Source organism: Sus scrofa, chromosome 9 (assembly GCF_000003025.6).
Source record: "Sus scrofa isolate TJ Tabasco breed Duroc chromosome 9, Sscrofa11.1, whole genome shotgun sequence".
Lineage (NCBI taxonomy): Eukaryota > Metazoa > Chordata > Mammalia > Artiodactyla > Suidae > Sus > Sus scrofa.
This window is the reverse complement of record NC_010451.4, coordinates 75627414-75651793: the sequence shown is the minus strand read 5'-3', so window position 1 is coordinate 75651793 and position 24380 is coordinate 75627414. Positions and strand designations below refer to the sequence as shown.

Sequence of the window (24380 nt, the reverse complement as noted above, 5' to 3'; positions counted from 1 at the left end):
GGCAGTTTTGGCTTTTTTCATGTATATTTAATTCTGTGGGCTCTCCAAACTCCCCCCAGAATTAAAGCTGGAAGACGGCAAGGCTAGCCACTTCTCGGACCACATTCTAACCAATGTCTTCTAAGTGGCAGGCTGACAAAAATACACTTTGAATGAAGTGCATGGCCTTTGCTATTAAGCCCCATGTTGACCCATCACTGCAGAGTACAGCCTGGGAGACAATGTGAGGCAGGTGGTAGAATGAGCCCCTTTTCCAGGGTTGGTTCCTCCACCCACCAGGAGACCCTTCAAGTGTGCAGTCTTTCAAATGGAAAAGGAGAACAACAACATCTTTCCTGTTTTAAGGAGCAATGAGATCATGAAGGCAGAGAGCTGCGAAAATGTAAAGTCACTGGAATACTAGTCAGCCATAAAGAACGAAATAACGCCATTTGTAGCAACATGGATGGAACTAGAGATGCTCATACTAAAGTCAGAAGGAGAAAGACAGATACCATATGATAATCTGGAATCTAATATATGGCACAAATAAACCTATCTACAGAAAAGAAACAAACTCAAGGACTTGAACAGCAGACTTGTGGTTGCTAAGAGGGAGGTGGAGGGACTGGGAGTTTGGGGTAAGTAGATATGAACTATTACATTTGGAGTGGATAAGCAATGAGATCCTGTTGTATAATAGCACAGGGAACTATATCTAGTCACTTGTGATAAAACATGATGGAAGATAATGTGAAAAAAGGAATGTATATGGATATATGACTGGGTCACTTTGCTATGCAGCAGAAATTGACAGAACATTATAAATCAACTATAGTAAATTTTTTAAAAAAAATGTAAAGTCTAGACAATGTAGTTATCACCATAGTAATTAGACTTAGTGCATGGTGACCAAACTGCCCTTCTTTTCCCTCCAACTCACTTCCATGCACTAATTCATTGACATATTCCCTGGCTGCCCGAGTTTCGCCTACTTTGGTCTCCCAAAAGCTCGAGGACACCCAATATTAAGGTACTTTTGTTTTCTTTTGGTTGCCACTGATATTTACCTGGTGGTTATCCAAACTTCATGGAGATCAACTATGGCAAGGTGTGTCGCTATCCCAAAATAAACAGCGCTCGCTGAAGCACGCTGTGTCATGTTCAATGTGGTCTTCAGCCCAGCCTCAGAAAAACAACCCTGGGTCTCCTAAACATGCCTAGAAGCAGACGCCAGTGACGTATTCGCTGCAGGAAATAAGTGTGCGGGGGGGTGGGGCATGGAGGGCTCCACCTCCTCCACGTGGAGGTGAAGTGGGAAGGGGTAGGGAGTTGGTAGGAAATTTCTCAAATAGGATCAGGTGGGAGGGTATCAGAGTGATAAAGCCAGGAAATGGCACTCTAGTTTGGGCCAAGAGGAAAAGGGAATGGTGGGCACACTTCTAAATAAAGAAGCCAACTAGTTTCATCACCTATCACCACCTTTCTTCTTTGTTCCCCTCTTCTCTACATTTCAGAGGCTTTTAACTATTATTGCATATTCAAATCACTTGGGAGCTTTTAAAAATGAACAGACTGCACCCTAGACTAATTAAATCAGAATCTCTGGGTGAAACGCAGGTACCCGTAGGTCTTGAAGCCACGCAAGTGACTGCAATGGTCAGCTAAGATGAAAAACACATCTGTTCCATTTTTTCTCTATTCGGGCTACCCCGCCACTTCCACGCCACACACCTGCATGGTGTTACCTTGCTGATTCCCCAACTACTGAAGCATGAGGGCTTTGGAGCAACAACGAGCTGACTAGAAACCAGGCGTTGTCATTTACAAGCACCTGCCCAGGTGCATGGCTTCTCTGAGCCACAGTTTCTCATCTGGAGGGTAACAGGAGCTTATGACAATGGATGTAAAGAGGGGATTCTCAATATATTAGTATCTTTTTATTTTCGTAGATTCAATGTCACAGAGACATTTCCCGTGTCCTCAAATTATTTTTTTAGTCTCGCCTCTTAGGAAAGCTCCCATTCATCCAATGTCTACTAATTTCAAAGTTGATCACTCCTAGGTATATTCGCTTATTAGCCCGAAGTGGTCTGAAATTAGTAGGACTTTAGGAGTTGTGAAAGGTATTAGTTTCCTGGATTGCTCTGAGATGAAATTTAGGTGTGATAGTTAATTTTATGTGCCTACTTGGCTGGGCTATAGTACCTAATTTTTGGTCAAGTACAAGTCTAAATGTTGGTGTGAAGGTATTTTTTAAATGTGATTAACATTTAAACCAGTAGACTAACTAAAGCAAATTATCCGGCACAGTGTGGGTGGGCCCTATTCAATCAGTTGAAGGGCTTAAGAGTAAAGACGGTTTCCTGAAGAAGTACCAATTCTAAATCTTTCTGTCTCCTTCTATTTCTCTCTGTTCCTCTCTGTGTGGATCTCTTTGTATATATAATCCATCCTATTAGTTCTCTGTGTGTGTGTATATATTAGTTCTATTTCTTTGAGAATTTTGACTAATACTCCAAGAGTCCTCAGCAGGGCTTCATAATTACTTTTGCTCTGCCCACTTCTCCCATTTCTTCCTCTCTGGAGAGGGATCAAAGCTCTTTCCTTTCCTGACTTCCCACAGCTGGGGATACATTTTGCCCCCTACAGTTAGATCTATTTAAGAGAAATAATTTAATAAGAGAAACTAGGTTTTCTAGCAGTATTCAGTAATTTAGGTTTTCATAGGATTTTCTAAATGGCCCTTTCATGATATTAAAGGTCATTTATATGAACTACTTATCATTTACATCTGAGTAGCCCAATCATGATCTCCAATATCTTTAAACGTGTGTGGTTAAATTGAGTAGCTTTTACCTTGTATTCAGAATCTCAGTGTCTTTATGGTCTTTTGCAGATGTTACGTAATCAACCCCAACGTTTAAAGTTTAGAATTCTCCTTTTCCTCAGTGAGAATGCTGGGTAGAGTTTAGAACGCTCACCTGCTTCTAGTCACCAGATGAAATGAGGATCGTGGTAGACATTTGGGGAATACAGAGATATTATAGTCAGCACCTCTTGGTAGGACATTCAGAGCACTTCCGACTTTTTTTTTTTTTTAATCAAGAGTGTATCTTCTTCTAAAACACATATAATGGATCATTTAAGGGGGAAACTAAAAATAAGATTAAATACATTTTGGTGAAGCCTTTAGTAAATGATCCGAAAGATAACAGGAGGTGAAAGAGAGGAATGTTCTTTCTAGTCAATACTGGTATTAACTATTGTGTGATAAAACAGGTAATCTGAAAATTCCAGTTAATTCCACAGGCTTTTGGAACTTGCATCTTCACTCAGCATGACTACCTTCCTACTGACTTGTTACTATGCAATGTTGTGAAAATTAAGCACACTATCAAATTGTTATTGTCATAGGCAACCTATAGTCAGTTAATAAGAATATTTAAATTACGATAAATGTTACATACATCAACTGAAATATAGTATGTTACCGCTTTAATTTTTAAAAATTTAATATATGCTTTAAACAGTATCAAAATAGTTTGAATGGCACTATTTTTCCAAAAATGTGCTTCTGCTTATCCCATTATCCTTTTAGTATTTTCTTGGTAATTCAACAAAACTCTTTAAATGGAAAAAAATTAGGATTTTGTGCTTCTATGTTTACAGAAAGTGCATATCAGACTGACAAATTTGATAATCTAAAAAAGAAAGAAAAAGAAAAAAATGTTCTCATTTCAAAGGTTCAAAAAATAAAGGTTATTTACTAGGCAGACCTAGACTTCTTGTTGTTTTTAAGATAGCAAATTAGAAAAACATGGCCAGAGTTAGAGGTTACTCAATCAGGTTGATGCCGAGACTTTTATTCCAGCAGCTCTTGTTCCCCAAATTATATCTGATAATGTTTTAAGTCTAAACATGTTTTAGTTCAAAAAGATACTCAGCTCTTAGATACAAAATGGCACTAAGCTTCCAAATATTACCAGGTTTAACCACCCTATTCAACTGATATATTTGTTTTCAGAGCAAGCTGCCACTTAGGATCTCTGAACTGTAATATCTGAGGAGCTGAAACTTTGAGCTAGAATGTTTGTCTGCATTTTCTTGTGTGTAATCACAGGAGAAGTGCATTGATAAAGGGGTTCGTGTATTGGCCACTACCAAGGCTTCTATAAAGTCGTGGCAACAGAGACAAGCTGAGTGTGTGCAAATGTGACATAATTTCAGCCTGTATTGTGTGAATGGAAGAGAAGACCAATGTGTCCGCAGACCCAAGGAGTAAAATATCCCAAACTAGTTGCAAACTGCAAAGAGTATTTAGATTTCTCAACAATTCAAGAAGGATAGTGATAACTTTCCCCTAAATTGCTTACCAAAAGTATTATTATCTGTATAGCAAGATGGTGCCCGTAAACTGAAAACTGGCAAAATCCCATTGAACTGCATTTCAGAGAAAGGAGGGAACTTAAAATGGTACTGCTCTGAGGAAGTCCACGTGGGTGGGCAAGCATGTGTTGCTGCTCAGCAGAGGAAGTGGTACACCAGGATTTCTTCCTAAGTGCAAGGTCTTTATAAACTCATCCTCATGGGGGCTGTTTTAAATAGAAAGAAAATGACACACAGTCCCTGACCAGGCTTCCTAACTGTTTGGAGAGGATTGCCACTTTCCCAAAACATTAGGTTACTGTGAGGGAATTTTCCAAAATTGTCAACAATTCCGTTTTTAAACTGAGTTCTTTCTCTCCACATAAGACAGATGCAAGGCGGCATGAACTATATTTGGTCTAGTAGGACATGTAAGTTATTTTTACAGTGCTGACTCCTACCTGACAGTGGAAGACATATTCTGGTGTGGTTTTCTTAAACTTCATGTTCCAAACCAAGGCCACGCCATCTGGTTCATGGGGAGCATCTTCATTGTTGTTGTAGGAAGCAACCATCAGCTCAGGGTACTGAAGAGGAAAGGTCACAAGGATGGATTATGCCAGGATGGCAACACAAAGAAAACATTCTTACTCCTACAGACACATGCATATTACATACTTTAAATGGCAGTTTCTTTTTAAGTTGTGGCATACTTAATACTGACTTCAATGCCTTAACCCACTCAACCTGTTTTCTATCCTCAACATTCCATGTATGTTTAGCATAGTCACCAGTAATTACAGCTGCGCATACTGCTAACCCTCTGTGTCATCTCATATTTGGGTCCCTTTTTTCTCCTATGCTGATTTCCATTACATCTTTCTCTCCTGATCTTCTTCCTAATCACTCTTATTAGTCCCTACAGGTTCTCCTTCTATTACCTCTATTCCGAGGGGGGCTATTTTCTGCCCTCTTTTTTGTCCCTGTCTACACATTCTCCCTGGGTGATCTCATCAACAGCTTTCATAAGCATTAATATACTGACAATAATCAAATCGGTATCTCTAAGCTTGACCTCTCTCTGAAGTACGGATTTCACAGCTACTGGGGATTTCTCAAGGTTGTCCACAGACACATCAGATGCAATGCATAGAAAAACAAGCTTCTTGGAATTCCCATCATGGCTCAGTGGTAACAAACTCGACTAGTATCCATGAGGATGCGGGTTTGATCCCTGGCCTCGCTCAGTGGGTTAAGTATCTGGCATTGCCATGAGCTGTGGTGTAGGTCAAAGATGTGGCTTGGATCTGGCATTGCTGCTGCTGTGGCATAGGCCAGCAGCTACAGCTCCAATTCAACCCCTAGCCTGGGAACTTCCATGTGCCATCAGTGTGGCTCTAAAAAGAAAAAAAATGAGAGAGAGAGAGAGAGAGAGAGAGAGAGAAAGCTTCTTACCTTCTACCAAAGCCTGCTGCTCTTCCAACAACCCCTCTTCCAACCTTCATCCTGCCACTGCCCTGCACTGACACTGCCCAGCTGTCCAGACCAGATACTTCACGTTCATTTTCACTCCTCCCTCTCTCTCATCCCCATATACTGTGTTTTATTCACTACTTCCTCAACACCTTTCAAACACATTTTCTTTCGATCCTTAAAGTTAGAGCCTCCTAAATGAATTTCTTCTCTGGATGAAGACAACAGCTTTTTAAATGGCTTCCCACTTTCAGGCTTGCCAGGTCCTCCCCTCCCCTACTCCATCCTCCATCCCTTGTCAATGTGACTTTACAAAATATACATTTGGCTAAGTAACTCCTCTGCTTAAAATACTTTAGTGGCTCATCATTACTTTCAACATAAAATCCAGGTCATATAGGATCCATCTTCTTCTACCTCCTCAACTTAATCTCATATAAAGTCCTTTCAACCCCACCCTATGACCCAGCCTCACTGGGGTAGTTCTGAGGTTCGAAGGTGCAACCTCTGTACCTTTGAGTGTGATACTCACTCTCACTGGAACATCTGTTCTGTGTTGGTTACATCACTAACTGATTTGTTAAGACTCAGTGCAGGCATCACGTCCTCCAGACAATCCTAACTAACCATCCACCACCCCTCCTTGTCTCACATCAGCTCCTTTAGCATTATGTGTGTTCCCCTATTAAGGCGCCTGCCAAACTGCATTATGGTTTTTCTCAGTCAAGGTTTATTACCAGAGTGTATGCTCTTTGAGTGTAGGGACTTGTTTTTATTGACCTTTGAATCTAGGGTCTGGTGAGTCGGAGTACAATAAATTTGTGCCAAAATCTGCTGGATTATAGATGCTCTTTTTTATGTTATCAACCCTGTGCTCAGGGAAAGACCTTATCTTTAATCCTTTATTGTCAAATAACTCCAACAATTAAACACTTGAGTAAAAGAAATACAAATAGTAGACTAACAAAGTGGACTCTACAGCAAGCAGAAATACCTACTCATCATACATGAACTCTGTGCTGAGAGTTATTAGATAAACTGAGGCTAAATCTCACAGGAATTCTTTATGAGCTAGAGTACACTGCATGAAAATTTCACTCCTATAAGGTCACCCCATTAAAAAATAGCATTGGGATTGTAGCAGATCATATCACTCTTTGCTCACAGGTAATTTAAGTTTTTCTTTCTTTCTTACTATGCTGCATTTATGTAACATACGAGTGTCCTCATAAATTTGAACATAAACTTTTTTTGTCTATTGAAAGTAATGACACCTAGGTCTTCTATGTGACATTATTCATTCTTTGAGCTCCTTCAACTTAAGAAAGCTGCAGAGAGCTACAAGTTGCCTGTTGGTGCAGAGGAAGTAGAAGCCTACGACGACACACATGCATGTGGCCAGCAGGGGAAGTAATCATTCTTTATTAGAAAACACTCCTCACTGGATGAATCAAAGGCCTATTAAGAAAGGCCTTTGATTCAAAGCCCATTCAGAGAAACTAACATCCAGATAAACACAGAAGCCTCCATCTGAAGTTTAACTATGTCACATGTGAAAAGGCAACTCTATAAACATCAACACCACTACCATAGTGGCCAGTGGGCAGCCAGATGTGTCTAGAAGACTATCCCACAGCTTCACATCTGGGTCTCATCGCTGGCTCCCACTTGCAGTTTTTCTTTTTTTCAAATATTTTAAGTGATTAGGTTTAAAATTCCTTTAGAAAACAAGGAGAGTTTTAGTAAAATACCAGTGAAATGCCCTGGGTATAATTTCTGTAACTGGGATCAGAAGGCCTAAAGATACTGATTAACTCTTATCTCATGAAAGTGTCTATGATTTCAAAGTCTCCTCTAGTATGTTTGTTTGAACATGACTAATCACATTTTCTTATTCTCCAATAAAAAGCCGTAAATCTCTGCACAATTCTTTAAACTTCAAATGTTAAAATTATTATTTTAAAAAGAATATGGAACTACTAGGAAGTTTGTGATTACTCACTGGGCTGAATTATCTAACATTTAACCTAGGAGAATTTTACCCAGAAATTACCAGGTCTGCTCTCAAGCTGTTTGTTCTTATAAAGAAATAAAATCTGACATTTATTGGAGAGGAAGGAACCAACATGTTTTAAGTGCCCATTGTGTGCCAGATATTGAGCTGGGTGATATGTCAACTCATTTGGTCCTTGCTATTCTCTGAAGTATACTCTACAGATGAAGAAGCCAAGGTCCCTGGGAAAGGATATTATTCCAAGTTAAGTTGCTAATAAATGATAAAGTGTGACCCTGCTTGAAGTCTGTCTGGTTTCAAAGACCACGCCCTTCCAGCCCACTGGGGCACACAGCAACTGCCCTCTCTGCATACATAGGGCACTGGTGTTGGGTAAAGCGTGGGACAAGCATATCAACAATAACATGCTTTGCTTTATAGAAACTCACTATTAAGTAGAGGGAGGTGAGACATATGTATGAATAACTACAACCCAAATATAAAAGCATGATATGTGCAAGGATGGAGATATAAATGAAGTTCTATCAAAGAACAGAAGCGAAAAGAACCACTTTTGTTGGAATGGGATGTGGCAGAGAGAGAGAGACACTGGAAAGGACTTTTTCCTTTTTTTTTTTTAGGGCCACAGTGGCGGCATATGGAGGTTCCCAGGCTAGGGATCAATCAGAGGTGCAGCTGCCAGCCTATACCACAGTCACAGTAACATGGGATCCAAGCCACATCTGTGATCTTCACCACAGCTCACGGCAACACTGGATCCTTAACCCACTGAGCAAGGCCAGGGATCAAACTTGAGTCCTCATGGATGCTAGTCAGATTTGTTTTCACTAAGACACGATGGGAACTCCTGGAAAGGACTTCTGAGAAGATCAAGAGACTCCACTGGGCCCTGCCAAATAGGTTATTAGGAGAAAAGAGAGAGGAGAGCGTAGACAAGGGTACAGATGGTGATGCAGATTCCTCTTGGATATTTGCCTGGTTCACAGAGATTGTCCCAACCTTTGGAGGTTATGTCAGCACAGGTGGTCTGACTTCCCAGGGCTAATTAATTCATTGCAGGGTTGATACTTGATACGGGTGGGCCAATCGCATTCTCTCACTTGGCTATGGTAAATTTTGAACTGAGACACAGAACCCAGGGACTGGCAAATGAGTCAGCATATGACAGCATCCTATTGGCAAAGCCTCTAAAGCTGCCCAGATTCAGTTCTTCATTGTTTCCAGGGATTCACTGAGTACCTTAGTGGCTTTTGAATAAATTTCCCTTCTTGCTTAAGGTAGCCAGGGGTCAAGTCTTCTTAACTAATGCAGTGGAGAACACATTCACAGGAGACAACATATTAGAGCACAGGGCTGGGAGGCAGGTTATGTGAAGGGATGAAAATGAAGAAAGGGCTGGAGATTCCTCAGGGCATCCTCACAGATATCACGGAGTACAGGTTAATGATGATAGACTTTACTTCTGGGGACAGCAGGAGTCCTTCTCTACAACCACTGATGTTACAGCTACTACTACTTTCACTACTATTGCACTTTCACTGAGTACTTTTTATAGACCAGACACTTTTGAAATTTTAAGTGTTTTAAATACAGTAACATATTTAATACAATAAGCATGTGAGCTAGGTATGATTATCGTTTTATGAATGAGGAAACTAAAGCCAAGAGAAGTCAGGCAACTTGCCCAAGGTGACACTGAGAGGAAGTGAGTCATCTTTACAAATATTAAACTGGAAAAAGTACTTATAAGGACACAACAGTATGGAGAATTGAGGTAGGGAGACCAGTGAGGAAGCTTCCTAATGTATGCAAAAGGTAGAGGGCATGACAGAGTAGGTGTCAAGTCCATATGTAAATGAATTTGATTTGGTGAGAGTGGGAGTCTTTTTGCTATGGTACATTTGATTGGGTTTGGCAATTAAATCAGCTATTAAAGACTACTTGGGTTTGTATCTTGCCTGACTCCAAGGCTGGGCGATGTAATTTTACATATGAGAGGAATATATATGGTGGGAGTAAGATCGTAACCCTTGTTTTGTATCCATCCACCCCATGTGTCACACGGTGTGTGGATAATATTATTGATCTCCTGTGCTAAACAACAGTCAATGAGTAGCAAAGCTGATATACTTCCCCAAGTGCCCAGCTGTCTTACAGGGAATAATGTTTGGTGGATATTTTGCAAATATCATAAAGTTAAAGTCTTCTTGTTTAAGAAACCCAGGAGATCAAAGCAAAGCTATGCAGAAATCTTACAGTTTCTTCCTCCTCCCCTAATTACATTCTGTTTCACTCACTATCATCCTAAGCACACATGCCTCTACTAAACAGTGAGACACTGTCTCTACCTTTTTTTTCTTTCTTAATATCATCAGATTGTATCTTGATTCACTCATTCACTCAGAAAGTCTCTTCATTCCATAAACAGGTAAACCTGGTCCTGGTCCTTTGAACCTCACAAAATTGTTATAATCTAGGAACTAAGGGTTCCAATTCCTTTTTCTTTTCTTTTCTTTTTTTCTTTTCTTTTTTTTTTTTTTTTTTTGCTTTTTAGGGCTGCACCCAGAGCATATGGAAATTCCCAGGCTAGTAGTCGAATCAGAGCTACAGCTGCCAGCCTACATCACAGCCACAGCAACACGAGATCCAAGCCACGTCTGTGACCTACACCACAGCTCAGGGCAACACCAGATCCCAGACCCACTGAACAAGACCAGGGATGGAATCTGCATCCTCATGGATACTAGTTGAATTTGTCTCCGCTGGGCCACAATTCCTTTTTCTCATGCTCCATATAAAATACACGTTTCAGAATTACAAACCTCTTGTAATTCCTTTTTCTCATGCTCCACATAAAATACACATTTCAGAATTACAAACCTCTTCCCCACAGTATAGATGGCAGGTTACACAAAAAGGAGGAAAAATAAATGCAGTCTCTCCCTTTCCAGTTGCACTTCCTACAACAAAAACAACACAGAAGATCCTGGGTGGAAACAAATCTATCCATAGGCAATAGGGCCCACCACACGCTGAGGCCAGGCAAGCAGCAGCCCCACTGATGGAGGCCCTGCAGCCTCCTCTGGGAGCATTATCAGGGACCCGGGGAACTCAGTAAAAGCTGTCTTAAAAGAATGTGTCAGATAAGGTTCCTGTGTAATTTCCAGTCTCTGAACAAGTGAACAAGCCGAGCTAAGTGTTTCCTCAGCCTTGGATCTGATTTCTGTGCACACACCCAAGCACGCTCACAGACCACCCACATGCTGGCGGAAGTGGATGGGTAAACTCTGCTTGTATTAGCTCTGCACCCATGCACTGCGTGCTCTCTTGTTTGGATGTAAAAGGAGATTCAAGAGGACATAACACTCGCCCACTTTGTGGCTGTTGACAATCTGGTTGTGGGGGATTATACTTCTCTTCAGTGCTCCTGTTCTCCTGCAGGGTTCAACGGGGCTCTTCACATTATTTGCTTTACTGCTCTGTCTGGAACACATGCTTTTCCCCTCCATTTGTCTAAATCCCTCATCTTCCAAAATGTCCTGTCCAACCAGACACAGATCCCAACTGCCACTGAATTCTGAAAGCACATGCTACTGGCCCAAAGTCAGTCAGCACTTGGAAGCTCATTCAGTTCCCAATTCATAAGCCCTTTGTGGGAGGCACAGGTAAAAAGCATTTGCCTTAAAGCGCTCAAAGACCTGGTCCAAATCCCTGCTCTACTACCACAGCCTAGCTGAGTGATTTTTAATCATTTACTCAGCTTCTCTGAGCCTCAATTTTTTTGAGCTCTAAAATGAAAACAGTAACTGTGGCTGCCTCACTTGATGTTATGAGGGTAAAATAAGATTATGCCTTCAGAGCAGTTGGCATAGTGCTCGGCATATTAGAAACACAAATTAAAAGTTAGCCATCCAGATACCTATGGTCAATTAATCTTTGACAAAGGAGGCAAGAATATAAATTGGGAAAAAGTCTTTTCAGCAAGTGGTGCTGGGAAAACTGGACAGCCACATGTAAATCAGTGAAACTGGAACATACCCCCAAACCATGCACAAAAATAAACTCAAAATGGCTTAAAGATTTAAACACAAGACAAGACACCATCAAACTGCAAAAGAGAACATAGGCAAAACATTCTCTGACATCAACCTTACAAATGTTTTCTCAGGTCAGTCTCCCAAGGCAACAGAAATTAAAGCAAAAATAAACCAATGGGACCTAATCAAACTGACAAACTTTTGCACAGCAAAAGAAACCATAAAAAAAAAATAAAAGACAACCTAAAGAATGGGAGAAAATAGTTTAAAACAATGTGACTGACAAGGACTTAATCTCTAAAATATACAAACAACTTTGACAGCAAAAAAGCCAACGACCCAATGGAAATGTGGGCAGAAGACCTGAATAGACATTTTTCCAAAGAAAATGTACAGATGGCCAACAAGCACATGGAAAAATGCTCAACATCACTCATAATTAAAGCAATGCAAGTCAAAAGTACTATAAGATACCACCTCACACCAGTCAGAATGGCCGTCATTAATAAGTCCACAAATAACAAATGCTGGAGAGGGTGTGGATAAAAGGGTACCCTCCTACACTGTTGGTGGGAATGTAAATTGGTATAACCATTATGGAAAACAGTATGGAGATACCTCAGAAAACTAAATATAGAACGACCATATGAGCCAGCAATATCCCACTTTTGGGCATATATCTGGACAAAACTTTCCTTGAAAAAGACACATGCACCCGTGTGTTCATTGCAGCACTATTCACAATAGCCAAGACATGGAAACAGCCTAAATGTCCATCGAAAGATGAATGGATTAAGAAGATGTGGTATATATACACAATGGAATGCTCCTCACCCATAACAAAGAACAAAATAATGCCATTTGCAGCAACATGGATGGAACCAGGGACTCTCATACTAAGTGAGGTAAGTCAGAAAGAGAAAGACAGATACCATACAGTATCACTTATATCTGGAATCTAATACATGGCACAAATAAACCTTTCCACAGAAAAGAAACTCATAGACTTGGAGAATAGACTTGTGGTTGCCAAGGGGGAGGGGGAGGGAGTGGGATGGACTGGGAATCTGGGGTAATAGATGCAAACTATTGCATTTGGAGTGTATAAGCGATGAGATCCTGCTGTACAGCACTGGGAACTATATCTAATCACTTATGATGGAGCATGATGGAGGATAGTATGAGAAAAAGAATGTATATATGTATGTGTGACTGGGTCACTTTGCTATACAGCAGAAAATTGACAGAACACTGTACACCAACTATAATGGAAAAATAAAAATCATTTAAAATTAAAAAAATAAGAAAGAAACGAACAAACCAAAAGCTAGCCATGGTTATTATTCCCACTAAAAGCAGAGACTACAAGAAAACAGAAGCTGTGCTATATATATAAATGCCCAGGACTAATCATTCCTATTTCCCTCATTGCTGTTGTGTACATCATCATTAGAGGAGGGGCTCAGGAGTCAGACCACCTGCATTCAAATTCTGGCCTCCCCACAACTAAGCCATGTGCCTTCATGAACATTCTTTAACTGCTCAATACTGGGTAAATCATACACTGATTGGACTGGCCATTCAGCCAACTGGCATTTGTAAATCTGCCTGCTTTCATTATGAATGCTATACCAGGAAGTTTAGACTTTTTTTCTTATAGGCAACAGGGAAGTTTAATCCAGAGAATCAAAGGATCAGATTTGCATTTTAGAAAGATTATTTGGCTAGATGTCTAGACGGGAACTATAGGCGGACAAGTTCAGATGTAGAAAGACCAGAGGTGTAAGATTAATATACGAGTAGAGAAATGGACAATCTCAGAGACAGACTGGGTCGGGGAGATAAGAAAGAAGAAGTTTCTACTGTTAATGATGAAATTTTCTCTAGGACTTTGGGTATAGTATGATGGCTTTAACACTGAATGTTGTAGGCAAAAAGGGATTTTGGCTATGTGGAAATAATGAGTTAGTGATTCATTTGAGATTTTCTGGGACACCTGAATGGATCTGTCAGGCATACAAAGTGGAATTTAGGAAGGAGGTTGGCTGGAGCATAGAAACATGGTGCCCATGTGATAGCTGAATCCATGGCAGTGGAAGAAATCTCCCAGGGAGAGCATGTCCAGAAGAGTAGAGGTTGAGGGCATGACCTCGAGGACCACAAGGGTAGGAAATCACTATTGACCTTAGTGAGAGCAGTTGCATGGACAGAGTGGCTTAGCTCCTGGTCTGGTACCTAGCACACAGTAAGTATTCAATGTATATGAATAGTAGCGTGCACAATTTAAATTGAAACTTCAGTAAAGTGAGAAAGAAAACCAAAAGGCATAGAAGAAAATTGTAGGTTAGTGGACATACCCAAAGTAGAGGAACAATTCTCTTTACTTTCTTTTTTTTTTTAAATACAAAAAACCCTGAGAACAAAAGTCTAGTTTGGCCCATACCAGCAACAATTCTTACCTGGAGAGACCAGTCCATACAAGTGACTACTCGATGCTTGGACCAATGCTCATCATAGAATTGACGATTGAAAGAAAGGTTGGCTCCAGCCTGGACATCCCTAGGAGGGTTTAAACATCAAAGACAGATATAATGCTTCAAAATGGGGCTTTATCACTATTGCTCATACTGAAAGAATGAAATGGCAAGAGCATGGAACACAATACTTTTTAATGCCAAAGAATCAATTTTTTTTTGGTCTTTTTTTTTTTAGGGCTGCACCCACAGCATATGGAGATTCCCAGGCTAGGGGTCGAATCAGAGCTGTAGCTGCCGGCTTGTGCTATAGTCACAGCAAAGTGGGATCCGAGCCTCGTCTGCAACCTACACCACAGCTCATGGCAATGCTGAATCCATAACCCACTGAGCGAGGCCAGGGATTGAACCTGCATCCTCATGGATACTAGTTGGGTTCATTACCGCTATGCCACAACGGAAACTCCCCAAAGTATCAATTTAGACAGCAAACCCTGATTATAAATGAAATAAAGATGGTCTCTCTCTCTCTTTTTTTTTTTTCTCTTTAGGGCTGCACCCACGGCATATGGAGGTTCCCAGGCTAGGGGTCAAATTGGAGTTACAGCTGCCGGCCACAGCCACAGCCACAGCAACATGGGATCCAAGCCACACCTGCAACCTACACCACAGCTCACGGCAATGCCGGATCCTTAACCCACTGAGCCAGGCCAGGGATCAAATCTGCAACCTCATGGTTCCTAGTCAGATTCGTTTCCTCTGCAGTACAACAGGAATTCCAAGATAGTCTCCTTTATGCAAAGTCCTCTCTAACCTGGCCAGAAAGGGTTTCCCTGTGTTGTTCCGAGCCTGGTATGAAATCTCAAATTTGTTTCAGGTTCCCACCTTGACCAATTCTGAAGCATTCTCCTCCCTCTAATAAGTTCTACCTTGACACAGAATTTACAATAACTCTCCCAGCTACCAGGGGAGCACAGCACACTTGGAGAATCTTTGATGTCAATACACATTTACCTGGCCTTGGACCAGAGATGACATGGATGTTTCTATTTACCTGAAATTTCTGATTTACTGCCTCCTTACTCAATAGGAAGTGAAAAGCTCTACCATGAGACAGTCCTGCTGGGGATCAAGGGATTCACTAGATGCCTTAGACACTTAACACAGACCAAAATATCATCCGGGTTGAGGAAGATTATAATTTGGCCAGTGTTTGGTTGGCTGATATTCAACTGGCCACAAAACCTCCTCTGAAGAACTCTGCACTGGTCATTTATTTGCTCCACAAGACTGAGTGTTTAAAATGAGGTACGCCTGTCCTGTGCCAGCAGCTATGGGACCTGCATAAAAAGCTGCCTATAATTCTGAGGCTTCGGTTCATGAATTGCTCCACACTTAACATTTCTTCTGCTTATCTGCTATATTGTATTGCCTTGTCTCCTGCATTGCTTGTCCTGTACAACTCTTGTACAGGGAACTCGACTTCAGACCATTTACTGACCCTTCCTCAGCTCCATCACTACAAACTCAGGCAAGAGGTACACGCACTCAACTATCTGCCAGGAACCCAGGACAATACTGGGCCAGGTAACCAGAGGGAAGGACTCAGAAAATTAACTGAGGCTAAGAGTAATGGATTTTTAAAAAGAAACAAACATCTCATGACAGGTATAGTCAAAAACTGTTGCCTCTTCGATGTAGTCTAACAATGCTGTCACCTGTTCAGAACATTGTCATAACTCCCTTTTGAAATTTTCTTGGAGCCTCTGCTGCATTCCTTTGAGCATCCTCAAAAATGATATGTTATCCTTTGACAATATATTTGGATTTTAGAAGTAGGAAAATGTCAGGCCTGGTGAAAAAGGCAGGTGATTTCATCTTCTCATACTGTTCTTGGCCAAAAGAAAGCCGTTATCTCCTACAAAGCTCATAAAGCGCCTGCTATTACCCCTATGAAGCTGGTTGACAGCCCTGCCTTATAGAATACATGTTGCAGTCACAGACAAAGTCATTTGGGACCATTTACTCTTATTGATTAGTTTTCTAATCTGTAAATATATCACTGTGCATATGTTTCCTAAAAGGCCTATATACACAGTCTCACGATAAAAAGAGGAAAAAGTTTCCAGTCTCTCTTTGCTGTCTCCCACATCATGTTGTAAGGTTTCCTATAGCTCATGTTTATTTTCCTCGGCTTCCTATTTACCTAGACATCAAAAATAGATCTACTGGATATAAGAGAAATCTCCTTTTGCTGCTTATGTTTCCTCAGAGAACAAGGTACCTGACTCTGCCAGGCTCTGTCACCTGGACGGTTCCCCAGATATCAAGTTCAAAAGCATTTCACAGAAGTACATGATAATTACAGGGAAACTCTAAGCCAGAAGTCATAACCAAAGCCCTTAGTCAAAGCTGTTCAGCGAGATCAGCTCTGGAATTTCATCCTCCTCTGATTTGTTAGGCTTGAGACTTGCCTAGTAAACATATAAATGAATTTAAAGTCAACAGATAACTTATCAGGGAATTTTTTAAAATACACACAAGAAACTAACCCATCTTTCTCCTCTAACTCTCGACCGCTATAGTCAAAGAAGATATCAGAGTCTTCGGCCAGTGCTCTTTCAATTACCCGTATTGTCCGATCAAAAAAAATGAGAAATTCCTCTGAATGAAGGATCTGCTGTTTTTCCTCTTCTGTCAGCTCCCTTGGAGGGGCTTTTTATGTAAAAGAGATTGATGGAAAAGAAAAAAAAAAAACATGAAATTACATTTTAATTTAAACATTTAGATTCAATTTAACTCTTGGAATTAAAACATTTCAAGAGGAATCCAACTTTTGAAAGAAACTTCTTATCAAAAGAGTGAAGAAAACACAGTGAAATAAAACATTGTTAATACTGATTTTAAATTACTCTTAAAGTCACACCAAAGGTTTTTGCAGACGTCTTCATTCCTGATTTTACAAAAAGATTTTATATCTGGACTAATTACTATTTTAAAGAGCTGGAGAGATTACAAATGAAAATAGATTGGTGTGTTTTAACAATCAGTTTTGAATGTTATTTTCTTCAGAAGTGAACTGGAAAAACAGTTCAAATAGTACACAATAGAGAAATCTATAAAACCATGTATATTAGATTGTAAAACCATTATAGAGATGCACATACTAAATAATTAAGACCTATCTATAATACAATCCAGACAGCACCTTCTACTGGATAAATTCATTTTATTTTAGATAGTTGATAAGGCTAATTGATTGTTATACAGGTTCCCCTCAAAAACTGAAATGTTTCTTTGCAAACCCACCTTTACCCATGATATCTGCTGCTATGAAACAAAAACATGGAAAAAATAAACACTTCTATAAGACTCTTCACAATTGTTTTGATGCCTTACTTTTCTAGCATGATTAATTTCATAAAACTAAATTTGAAGATACTCCATGAAGCACAGAGAGATTAAATAATTAGCAGTATGTCATAGTGTCTGAAAGTCAGCTCACCTCAGAGTCACGATGAGGTTACGTAAACTGTTCCTTCAGTAGCAGGGTTTACATAAAACTAGAGAGAAAGGATTAGGAACTCCCCCAGAGTGAGAAACCCCTAAGGGCAGAAACTGTCAGCTAAACCTTTGTACTTCTTCAGTTACCCCAGTTCAACTCTCCTGCAGAGAGACTTCAATAAACGTTTGATTGATTACTCTCCTAGTAGGACCAGAAGCTCCTGAAGTTTAAGCTACACAGAAAGGTAGTGAATTAAAACCATAGGGATCTCTGGTGGAATGAATCATGCAGGGGCTTTCCCAAACACTTCCACAGCCATCCCCTTAACAAGAACTGATTCCTACCTGGTCACATGGTCAGAGGAATTCTCTAGGTGCAGCCACCTGTAGCATAATGTTTTATAGAAATTTTATTTCATTTGATTAATAGTCTCCTGAAGCCATTATCCTGAAAAATCTGAACTGCCAAGAAGCCCTCTGGCAGAGCCATGGAAGTGGATCTCAAGCTTTTCATGTTTAGAATGTCTCTCCCCTTCCCTGCCCCAGACCGAGATGCAGGGGTTCTAGAGACTCCAGAATCTGTATTTGTACAAGAAACTAGAAAGTTTATGCTGCAGTGGGGTCACACCTTTCAAAATGCTCTCCAGGGAATGTTATAACAGAAACATGATGCATCACCTAGAGCACGAGATCATCTCCAAATGCAGTTCACCCTGGTGTTCCTAGCAGCTCTTAATAAGCTAGGAAAATCTCTTTGCTGCTGAAGTCTCTAGAGCCCTAAACATCCCAGTGTGTACTGGGATCTTCTAAGAAATTCCATCAATATCTGTTGAGCAATGCTGCACAGACACAAGCTTCAGAAATAGTGACATGGACAACGTGCAAACCGTAAGTAACAAGAGCTCTACAAAACTAACCTGGAGTCCAAGAGTTACTCTGCCATTTGCTGGCTTGGATTCTGGAATCAACGAAAGCTTTCTAAGCAACAGTGTTATCTATAAAATGAGGTAATGATACCTGAAGTTTAAGTCTAGTTTAAGGGTTAAAAATAAATATACTGGCAAATAGTTAAGTATTCAATAATTAGCAAGTATGTATAATTTGTCAGATTTCTGAAACATCCATAAATGAGGCATTTGAATTTCTTCGCCTTTACGTAATTTCTAGAAAATAGTGAAACCACTAAATGTAAGTAGGGAAGGGGAAAACACTAGGCTCATCTTGTTTTGGTCAGTACTGTTACATAAATAAACAAACTTCATTAGACAAGGATGCTACAGGGCTAAGAAGAAGGTCTTATTTTAAAAGCTTCGTTCCCCTTAGTCACTGCTGACGGATGACCTGGACACACTTGAAATTAAGCAGAGAAATAGGAATTTTTCCCCTTTATTCCTTTTTTATGATATTTTAAAAACATCTATTCTCTGCTTATCTTTTTGAACTGCTTCTCTTTCACCCGTATCTTTCCTTACAGATCCATCACCTTGAATAAAAAATAGTATCCATGTAATTTTCTGTAATTTTTTTCTTCACTGTAGCTTTGTCATTTTGATCTCAGCTTTCAAGACATGCAACCTCTTCTCTGAGAGAAACATAAATGGCTGATCAAAGTGTACACAGAGAGGCCAAGTTCAGGTAAGTGAAGCAGTATCCTCTCCAGATACTATATTTGGCAATACAATATTTGGCTTGAAATTAAATTGCTACTGAAGCAAGACAAAGGACATAGTTTATATTAAGCTTTGATGTTTAACAGGGATCAAATGACATGAAGTGTTAGCATAAAATAATAAGATGCATGTGCAGACGAATATTTTTTTAAGGTCATAAACAATATTTAACTTGGGAGTTAAATAGAGCCATAGCTATTTTTGATAAAACCCCAAACCTCCTATATTTTAAAAATCTTTAAATTGATGTGTTATTACAATGTAATGAAAACATAATGTAGTATCCAGGAACCACAACCAAAACCTGTATTCAGAGATAAAACCTCTCCAGACATCATATTACACAAAAGATAATTAGTTGATTAATATAATTCACAAAGTTTAAAATACAGGCATAAACAATTAAAATCAGAATTGTTCTACTCCAGGATAGACCCCATTCTCCCTGGAATTTGTTTCATTAGCTTTTCTTTCTCCCTGAAACTTAAAGAATTATCTTCAACATGTTTACCACGTAAGATGTAGGAATGAACATACAGCCAAGGCATACCAGAGCAAAACAAGGGCAATGATAATCTGTGATTTTTATTACAAGTTAAGCAGAAAGTGCTATTATAGCAGATTTTGTTGTTTGTTTTTGCAACATGGAGTAATTCTGCCAAGAGCTAGTAATATTCTATTCATTTAAAGTGAGCTTTTTTAAAGAAACAAAGATTCCTCATGAAAAGGAGAACACATGGATGTGACTTATATATGATTCAAATGACAAGACAGTTTTCAAACTTACCAAAATTTACCTGAACAGTTATATTTCACTTGAATAACAAGTATGAAAACAATGTACAAGAGTCATGGAATTCAAAAGTTTAGAAAACTGCCTCAGCCTATGAATTCTCAACCTGAAAAATTAAAATCCAGTATGAATTTTACTGTAGCGGCTACTTCTTACTTTTTTTATTGTAGAAATATTAATTTCTCTTGGTTTTGTATAAAAAATACTTCCTTTGTGTTTCTCATGTTGATTCTATGCTATTTGCTATACTTTCTTGAGTTTTCTTATTGATCTGAATGTCTACTTTTCCAGTTTCTTTTTGATCTACTCTATCTACTATATATTATACCTTTCAATTTCTAGAGTTCTTGGATTTTTTTTCCCTCTGTAAAAACGTAAAATATGCAATGAAATTCACAATTTATATTGAGTATTTTACAATCTCATTTTTAGGTCCAAAGTAATTTTTAAAATATCCACTTTAAAAATGTCTTTCCTTGTTTCAATGAGGTAGCTTTAAATTTCAATATAAAAAATTACATCTTCTAGATATTTTTCAAGAATATATCTAAAAGATAAAAAAGTAAGTAAACCCACATAACAAATATTAAATCATATTAAACAGGCACAGTGGCTCTTAGTGGAATTTTACAGTGAAAATAGCTCATAAACAAGAATAAGAAAACTAAACCAAAGTAATAAAAAATGATGTCCTCCTCTGAAGTTAATGTGACGATTATGAGTTAATGTGCATTTACAAGAGTTAGATTTCTGATTCTGTTGTTTTAAATCTCTACACAGGAAAATACTAGGACACTCACACATAGAAATTTCCTAAAATTTGATTTAAAATGTATCTGCTGCTTTTCGCTTCTCTGTCATGAAAAAAAGAGTGAAAAGAGTAATAAATCCAAACCCATATTTCTTTTCTATATAATGCATTTTGATATCACACGGGCAAAAATATCAAAAGCTAGTGAACACTGATTTTTTTTCCCATCTCCCCCTCACCACTTTTTTTTTTTCAAACTCCAAAAATGGCCAGATTTCTCAAAAATGTGTTCCCTGGTTTGAAACCGTGTATGTCAAGTTTCAGCCCAGAGCAAATGTTTATGGCTAAGTAATAAATCCCTGAAACTCAGAGTTCATATGGAAGTGCTGACACAGCCCTGACTACCATGCAGCCGTGTGAATGGCGCCACGATTGTATCTGCTAGAGATTCTTTGAAAAGTTTGCAAAATACTGTCTTGCTTAAAAAAAAAGAAAAAGCCAGAGAGAGTTTGATGCCAACATAAACATGCTTTTAACCCATTATGTGCTAATTTGCAGAAAAGCCATTAATATAGACTAAGATGCCCAGCACAGCAGTAACAGGAAATGTACTTTCAAACTTCTTTCGGACTTTTAACAGGACTTTAATCAATTCCATGAAGCATGAGTAACAGTTAAAACTGGTGGGCATTTTTTGCTGAGAACTTAAGAAAGAGGTTACAGTGCTTTGCCAGAGAGGACAATTTCGAGATTGGCAAAAAATCCGTGCCAAGACACATTAGATACACCCTGGTTCCTTATCACACAGTACACCTTAAGGATATTTTGTTGAAAAAAAAAAAAAAAAAAAAAAAAGAGGGCATTTTTGTAAATCTTGACTCATTTTGTCTCTTGCTACACCCATGTTAATGACAGCTTTAAAAAAAATGGTTTTTTTTTTTAATAGAAGTTTAAATGTGGAATCGCTTGGATCAAATCCTGTTAGAATCTCCCAGAAAAAATAACTCTTATACCTTCTGTGGGTTTCATTGTTAAAGATGCTGAAACTCCAGGCGGCCCTTAGCTGGACCCTAGAACTACCCTAAGTAGTCAACTGCACTTAAGGCCAGAGCAGGCTGCATTGGGTCCCTGCAACCAGTACATACCCACTCCTACAAAATCCCAAGGGATAACCATGTGCCTGGCACTGTGCCAGAGCCACAGGCAAATGTAAAACTTAAAAATCAAATGAGGAGTTCCCTGGTGGCCTAGAGGTTAAGGATCTGGTATTGTCACTGCTGTGGCATGGGCTCAATCCCTGATCCGAGAACCTCCGGATGCCACAGGCATGGCCAAATCAAACAAAGAAGCAAAAACAAAAAAATAAATAAAATTAAAGAGTTTTTTTTTAAAAAAATAAGTAAGTTTCTAATTAGAGCTATGCAGCTCTATACACAGGATGCTTAGTAGGAAATACAGAAGAATCTGTCTAATCTACGCTCCGTTTTCATGGGTTCTCCATTTCTCAGTAAGAATAACAATCTCAAAATTCTCTTTTTCTCCGTGGGCTGAAAATCTCAAAGGGATACAAAATTAGATTTTTAGAGAAACATCACCTATAGTAATTTTTTTTGCCTTCCCCCCTCCTTTTTATTTCTTTCTTGCTTTCCTGTTTTTTGAAATGCAGCACTATTACAGGAGGATGGTGTCATAGTGCAGTGTACAGTCTTAGGAGTAAGCTACAAATCCTGGCTCAGGTACTTATTACTTTATGTATTCATGGGTATGTTTTTTCAATTTTATGGCCACACTGGTGGCATATGGAAGCCCCCAGGCCAGGGACTGAATCTGAGCTACAGTTGCAACCTATGCTGCAGCTACAACCTAAGCCATATGGCAATGCTGGGCCTTTAACCCACTGCACTGGGCCAGGGATCAAAGCTACATACATCTCCTCAGTGGCTGTGGTCAGATTCTTAACCCACAATGCCATAGGGGGAACTCCCATGGGTATGTTTCTAAACTTCTCTTTTCCTAGTTTTCCATAAAATAGGGCAAATAGTAATTTCTTCTTCAAAAGGATGTTGTGAGGGTTAGATAGTATCTCTGGAATGTTAAGGAAGGGCCAACTAGTAAATGCTAGCTGTTGTTATCACAGGAACATGTAAAGGCTGCCCCTTCTGATATGGGCAGAGATGTGGAGGAAAACTTTTAACAGTACAGTTAATAGTGATGACCACTGTTAACGTTTCTCTGTAGATCACACGAGTAGACTTCAGGATTTACTGACAAAATAAATTAGAAGATTTATCTGCTCCTTTCCTTTACTGTTATCATGGGAATGACATGATGGAGCAAACTAGACAACAGGACAGTTGATAAAAAGTATCTCATTTTTTTACTATCTAATAATAATTCTACTGGACGCATGACTAGACTTCTTGCTGGAATTGTGGATGGTTTGCATTTTCTTTGCTTCTATCAATTAAAAAATATAAAAGACTCTTGCTTTGGAGATTATAATTTATGTTGCTAAATGTAATGTATTAAACAATCACAGAAAACCCTCCACACAGGCAGTGTAGATTTAATTTTTACTTTACCATACCTTCCTTCACCTCCTGTTTTTTGTCTTGATTTTCCAGTTCTGAATCCTGGCCAACTTTAGGTTCCACCATTTCCTCATCTTCCTCATCCTCTAGAAAAAAGAAAGAGAAAAATGCATTATTTTCTTTCCTTTAAATCAAAGTCTCTGGTTGATGGTGGGAGGTAGGGGCAAAGGGTAAAGTTCCAATCATTTAGGGCAACTTCTAAGTAAATCAGTCTGCAATGAATGCCCAAGATATGTGTTCATGAATATATGAATACATTATCTGCAACAGGGGCCTCTTTGAAAGTCCCCCTCAAGCTGCTGAGAAAACCGCCCTGAATCAGCACCTGCTACATCCATCTCCAGGCCTTGCCACATGGGATGTCTTGGAATTGCCTCTCTGACCCCTGAAGCTTCTTCAGAGATGGGCCAGGAACAGATCTCAAAATGTTTCCACCTGGGGCTCACTCTCCACAGGGGACACCTGCTGTGCAGACGCCTCATTTCCAATTGAATTCTTACCAAATTAATTTGGTTCTGACCTAAAGGAAGGGGTTAAATACAGGTCTGACCCCAGGTCAAATGCCACTGGCAAGTAAACAACCAGGGGTAGGGACCCCAAAGTCATTGCCATTGGCCTGGGAGAAAGCCACCAACCTGAAATGGCATTTACACATTCAGAGCAGTTCGTGCATTAATGTGAATTTAACGAGCGCTAACAAATGGACCCAGTTGGCCATCACCGCCA

General features: G+C 39.4%; 1 protein-coding gene across 7 annotated transcripts in view; it reads right to left on the bottom strand.

Moving 5' to 3' along the window:
* DYNC1I1 (dynein cytoplasmic 1 intermediate chain 1) overlaps positions 1 to 24380 on the bottom strand; it is a 345865-nt gene that overhangs the window by 108734 nt on the left and 212751 nt on the right. For all 7 annotated transcript variants that reach the window (XM_021102406.1, XM_021102404.1, XM_021102409.1 and 4 more), the window contains 4 exons: positions 23651 to 23740; positions 16898 to 17060; positions 14331 to 14430; positions 4809 to 4934 (listed from right to left, as the gene is read on the bottom strand). In XM_021102406.1, the coding sequence (XP_020958065.1) occupies positions 4809 to 4934; positions 14331 to 14430; positions 16898 to 17060; positions 23651 to 23740 (479 nt within the window). The remainder of the gene's footprint in view (positions 1 to 4808; positions 4935 to 14330; positions 14431 to 16897; positions 17061 to 23650; positions 23741 to 24380) is intronic.